Source organism: Gekko japonicus, unplaced genomic scaffold (assembly GCF_001447785.1).
Source record: "Gekko japonicus isolate JY-2015 unplaced genomic scaffold, Gekko_japonicus_V1.1 scaffold3042, whole genome shotgun sequence".
Classification (NCBI taxonomy): Eukaryota; Metazoa; Chordata; class Lepidosauria; order Squamata; family Gekkonidae; genus Gekko; species Gekko japonicus.
Window position 1 is genome coordinate 58,767 of NW_015171594.1, and position 6,128 is coordinate 64,894.

At 45.1% G+C, this 6,128-nt stretch overlaps 1 protein-coding gene across 3 annotated transcripts in view; it reads left to right on the forward strand.

The window, feature by feature from the left end:
• Positions 1 to 471: 471 nt before the first annotated feature.
• Positions 472 to 6,128, forward strand: part of STRADA (STE20-related kinase adaptor alpha) — a 21,778-nt gene continuing 16,121 nt past the window's right edge. The window contains exons 1-3 of one of the 3 annotated variants that reach the window (XM_015419874.1): positions 472 to 581; positions 2,339 to 2,427; positions 5,154 to 5,211. In XM_015419874.1, coding sequence (XP_015275360.1) covers positions 2,392 to 2,427; positions 5,154 to 5,211 — 94 coding nt within the window. In that variant the 5' untranslated portion in view covers positions 472 to 581; positions 2,339 to 2,391. Of the gene's footprint in view, positions 582 to 2,338; positions 2,428 to 5,153; positions 5,212 to 6,128 lie in introns of those variants that run through there. The other 2 variants (XM_015419876.1, XM_015419877.1) reach the window with 2 other exon arrangements.

Genomic DNA, 6,128 nt, shown 5'->3' on the forward strand with positions numbered 1-6,128 from the left:
TAGCATTATACCCCAATGAGGCCCCTGTCCTCCCCAGGCTCCGTCCCCAAATCTCCAGGAGTTTCTCAACCTGTATCTGGAAACCCTACCGCCGCCGCCCCATATCCCATCCCCTGCCGGTGGCCATGGAGGACATGGCAACCCTCTCTGCAGCAGATCAGAAGCGAAGAAGGTGGCGCTTTTCAGAGCACAAATGAAGATGTCGGATGGCACGCAAAGAGAACTTGTCGCAGGCGGACTGCGGACCGGACAAAACGCAGAAAGCGGTCCCCCCCCACCCCGAGTAGAGTACAGTCTCCCTGTTCTTCCGGTGCCGGAGCCACTTCCGGGGCACAGCCCCAGCTGCTTATTGGCTCTCCCTTCCTCCGTCGGGCTCCGCCCCCCACCAGCCCACAGACCGGAGCAACCAACGAGACTGCGCCGAGCCGCTCCGCGGGTGACTCGCTCGCTCGCGTTGTCTTCCCTGCGGGAAGTTGCCAGTGGCTAAGGCAAGGACCTCGGGAGCGCGCGCGCCTCCTTTCCCTCCCGGTCGCCTTGGAAACAGAGCAACCGGCCGGCCTGGTTGAGCGCGTTGGGAGGGGGTGAGTGTGGCCGGGGCCCCTCAGTCGCGTCGCCCCCCCCCTCTCCAGCCAGATCTCGGGCCCCGGGTCCCCGACGACTTTGGTGGCGGGTGGTGTGGAGTCCGTCTGTGTCGTGTGAATGCGCGGCCTGGCTCTTCAGGGTCGCAGGGGGGAAAGAGGGGGGGCTGTCCTCCTCGCCCTTCAAAACTGTCACATCGGCTGGGGGGGGGGGGGGAAAGCGACTCCTTTCCTTCCGTCGTGAGAAGCCCTCCGCTCCTGTGCAGCTGGGTCTTTCATGAGCGAGTTCGGATCCGTTCTGTATTTTACTGATGGGATAACTTTTTTTTTTAAATCCAGCCTCGCTGCAAAGAGTCTAGGTTGTCTCCTTTCTTTGACCTTCACCAGCCCCCTGTGAGGTGGGAAAGGCTGAGAGAGAGAGTGATTGAGGGCCCTCACCCGTTGAACTTAAGGGGACTTGACCCCCAGTCTGTCTCCTTGAGGGGCTGAAGTTACTCTTTCAAGGGCACAGTTACTAGCTGGCTTTGGCTACATACACTCTGAATGTGGCTGGGCCCTAGATTGCTTTATTTCTATATTTCTTAAATCTATATATTTCTATATTTTTTAAATGTGGCTGTGCCCTAGATTTCTATGGGGTGTGTGGGGGGGGGGAGATATTGTGGGTGGCTGCTAGGTTCAGTTGCTACTGCTTTTGGGCCGGCCTTTGTTGCACACCAGGGCTAGGCCAAGTTTCACAGTGGTGGCTGCAACTGCTGGGCCTGTTTCTTTCTCTCTTTCCCATCCTCCACCATCAGGAGATATTACAATAGATTGGGAGGGGGGGGGTGTCCAGGCCTATTTACACTTTACAGAAACCAAGGCTTTGCAATATTGTTGTAGATACATAAGAACCACTGAGAGTTGGCATTCTTTTCATTAAGCTGCAGGTATGGTTTCTGTTATTTTGTGGAGTTTTAATCCCTTGATGCTTGTTTGCTTTTAAAGATTTTTCTGTGAGCCTGGGACTTTAGGTTTGTAGAAAAATCCTTCCATTTGTTTCTAGCTCCATTTTGCGGATCTGTTGAGCATTTCCTTTGTAGCACACTTTAAGAATAGTTATATAATGATTAATGTTTTATTTCCAGTTTTGGACATCAAGAGATTTTTTCAGCATACATTGTTACATTCATAACATGTAGAACTGTCGTACTAACTCTGTTGCTCTCAGAGAGCGATACTGGCAAATATTATCAACAAAATAAGCTACATTGACTTCCATCCCTGACCTGAATTCTGTGCTTCTGGGTGGTTCAGAGATTTTCCTCTTCTAGTAGCAGCTGTTTCAAGCTGTGAACCAACCACAAGGCCTGCTGGGGAGAGGTCTTGCCTGCTTTTCTAAAACATGGGGCAGGCACCATATTGGGGAATGGTACTTAGAAGAGTCATAGGTGGCACATCAAAAAAAGCCACTTGTGGCTCTGATATAGAGTATATACAGATGCATCCTCCTTCCCTCCCAATGACTAGTAAAATGAATAACTAGAAACTGAAATGTAGCTTGTATGAGAGTGAGCTTTATGATTGAAGACTCATTTGAACCTGGTACTCTAATGTTGGTCCAGTATGCAGTGCTGGCTTCTTTTTCATGATTGACTAGCAAATGTAGCTGGTATCATGCTTTATCAATTGTCATCATTTTCCTATGGTTGTAAGAACAAAGTAGAAGCATCAGATTTGATTTCAGTTTTTTGTAATTCTGTTTTTGTTTCTGTCATCAGGATTATTTTAAACATTTCATACCTGTGGACTAGAATCATCAAGTCTGGATTCCATGTCTTTTCTTGTAAGTAAACCAGAACAAATTAGGGTGAGTGTCCAACACTTTCAGGAATTATTAATGAGCACTGTGTTTTTCCTTTCCAGGTTGGTGCCTTGATCAGAGCCTTACCATCCTAAACAGAGTTACACCCTTCTAAGCCCATTGACTTCAACTCTACTTAGGATGGCACTGTCAGTAAGGAGCTATCTCAAACATGACTGCAATATTAAGCATACTTACCAGGAAGCAAATACGTTTGGGATCAGGTTGCAGCCAGTAAGCTTATTTAGATCGAAACTTTGAGCATGGGACAGATCTTTTCACATGGGACAGTTCCAGTGAGATGACTCCTATTGCCACCTAGACAGTGGCATTTGTGAATGTCCCTTGTGGATGTGAAATGCCATGTTTTTTAAACATCCATATTTTTGTTTTGATTTATTGTGTATACTTTGACTACCAGGACAGATTAGGAATTGGAGGGCTGTTCATGTCATTTGCCTTCTGTAAAGTCAATGGTCTGTTTGGTGCTCACAACTATTGGGCAGGACTTGGCCAACTGAAAGAGAAGGCAGGTCACCAGCTTTTTTTTCTGTGATTGAGAGAAAGAAACATGCTGGCAGGTTTGAAAAATCCATAAACACCTGCCCTTCATCCAAAGAGCTCAGGGTGACCACTCCTCCTCTGTTAGACCTTCATAACAGCCCTGTAAGATACGTTAGGCTGTGATTGTGTGACTGGCCCAAGATCACACAGTAAGCTTTCATGACAGAGTGGGGATTTAAACCTGGATCTCCCAGATCCTAACTGGACACTCCAGCCATCACACTATGCTGGCTGTTTACTAAACATCTCTTTAAGTAGCAATAATATTTATATTTTCTGTCATCTTTGCTTTGAAAAATAAGTTTAAAGTCTTTATTTTATTTGCTCACAACAATAACACTGTGGAGTAGGTATCTTCATTTACAGATGGGAAACAGGCTGTTAATAGTTTGCCCAAGTTCTTTCAGTCCATTATTTAGTTTTATTTATTGAAAATAAGTATATATTCTGTCCTTTAGTCTAAAGGCTTTTGAAGTGGTTTACAGAACTAGAATAAATGTTAAGACTCCATCAAAAAGTCACTTCAAGACCAGTCTAAACCAGAAGTTATACTAAAAACAAGACCTCACACTACAGCACTACAAAATTTAAGCAGATTGAGAAGAGAGTTACCTGAAACCATTCTACTACAGGCAATAGGATCATCAGTAAATAAAGCCAAGGTAGCAAACGGTAACTAATCCCACCATTTAAGAAAAGGCCCAGGTGAAAAAAATGTCTTTACCTGACACCAAACCATACCTAGTCCAGTGCATTCTACAGCTGAGGAGCTATGACAGAAAAGGTTCCTCTTCTTAGTAACAGACTGGGTTGTTCCTTTTTCAGATGGAAAATGATACAGAGCCTGTGACAGATGTCTTCATTAATGGGCAGGGACTTTTAGAAGGTGGCAGTCTTAGGCACCATGATCCTAACCCATTCAAGGATTTAAAGGTCAAAACCTGCATCTTGAATTGAGCCCAGAAGCAAATTGGCAGCCAGTGCAGTTATCTCAGGACAGGTGTAATATGTTCTGTATAAGAGATGCCTATACAGCATTCTTCTTTAGCTTCTGAATTGTCTTCAAGGCATTGATAACATTATAACTCATGTCTTCCAGGCCTAAATCCAGTTTTCTTCCAACTTAAAGCATTTTTTTCCAGTAAACTAACTGCTTTATTCTTCTTAGTCCCATCTACCTGAATTAATACTTGCGAGAGTGGGAGCTTCAGTACTAGTAGTGCAGCCTGAATATGATCAGTCCATGGCATTGATAACATTATAACTCATGTCTTCCAGGCCTAAATCCAGTTCTCTTCCTCACCAACTTAAAGCATTTTTTTCAGTATACTAACTGCTTTATTGTTCTTAGTCCATTTACCTAACTTAATACTTGCGAGAGTGGGAGCTTCAGTAGGAGAAATGAATGCTTTCTCTTGTGGTGAACGTTATGTCTCAAAATACTGTAGCCCTAGTCCAGTTATCTCTAGCTGTGATAAAATCCCATTGAAACTAGGGGCCAAACCAGAGGTTGGCATAGCGTGACTTTTGGCCCCAGACGGACACCTTTGTCGACCTATCTGTTCCACTCACAAAGCTGTGCGGGTGTTTTTAATCATTAAGAGGTTTGTAGGCAAATGCTATTAATCCTCCTTTGTCCATTGCGTTACATCCCTGTGCTCTGCCATTCCAGGCTCAGCTTCTGATTTTGGGGGCATCCTGGGGGGAAATGCCTGAAGTCAGGGAAGGGGACTTCAGGGCAGCAGTGAGCTCTTTTTGATATAAACGCTAGAATTCCCCCCATGTACTGTGGACAGGGTGACAAGTGTGACTGCGCATGTCACAAGTACCGTAGTTTGGCCCTAACTTAAGCCTTACATGTTTCACTGTGATTTGACTGAACTGGCTTCAGCTGCTTTGGGTTTGCTTGCTAAAGGGGAAGCTAATGTAAAGCAGATGTTCAAGTCTTAGTGTATACCAGTGAAGAAGAATGTAGAGGCTTCACCCTTGGGCATTGCTAATACAAAGCCAGGCTGTTGGATGTTGCTGTTGAGGCAGAAATGTGCAAATTGTTTTTCTTCACTCTATTATGGCTTTTAAGTCAATAAGTCACATAGGTTTCTTTCTGTGGTAAAATAAAATTCTGTCATCTTCTGTTAGGTCTCACTTCTTTGGGGTTTCTTTTCTAGCGGTGGGTGTCGGAGAAGTTCATTGTTGAGGGCCTGAGGGAGCTGGAACTGCTAGGAGGTAAGTGCAAGGAATAACATAAGTAAAAGGTAAAGGTTCCCTTGCTCGAAAGCCAGTCGAGTCCGACTCTAGGGTTGCGGTGCTCATCTCTGTTTCAAAGCTGAAGAGCCAGCACTGTCCGAAGACGTTTCTGTGGTCATGTGGCCGGCATGACTGAACACCAAGGCGCACAGAACGCTGTTACCTTCCCACCGAAGTGGTACCTATTTATTTACTTGCAATTTCTTGCTTTCGAACTGCTAGGTTGGCAGGAGCTGGAACTAGAGACGGGAGCTCACTCCGTCATGCGGCAACTTGGGTCTCGAACTGCTGAACTACTGACCTTCCACAGCCTGCAGTTCAGCGTCTTAACCACTTGAGCCACCACATAAGTACAAGGGGTTAATATAATGCTGTTCCGCATGAACCCTCTTGTTAGATTGGGGGGGGGCAGTCTTTGTGAGCAGTGCTTAGTGTATGGTCTCATCAGCTTATAAATTAAAAATCCAAGTCGGTAAATGCACCTATCCACTGTTTGTGTTATAGTTTGCCTTGCACCTGAGGGTCTTACATATGTTTAACAATGTCTTTTTGTATAATGATTCTTGAGAACCGTTTCTTCTAATTAAGAATCTCTTATCAATAACCCATGGGATGGAATGGTTTGTTTATTAGTTGATAGGGGTATGTGACCAGATATGTAACTTTCTTTGTTGCTGCTAAGAAAGTTAGGGAAACATATTTAGGAAAGAGAGCTGTCAGTTACAAAGGTGATTTTTGTTGATTTAAATCAGTGATACTCAGTGGCTCAAGGACTACTGTGTGGATCTTTGAGATGCCACCTGTCTCTCTCAACCTCACTCTCTTGCCTGACCTGCTGTGTCTCATGCTGAGGAGACAGCAGGAAGCCCACAAGGAAAGTGCTTCCCCTCACGTCA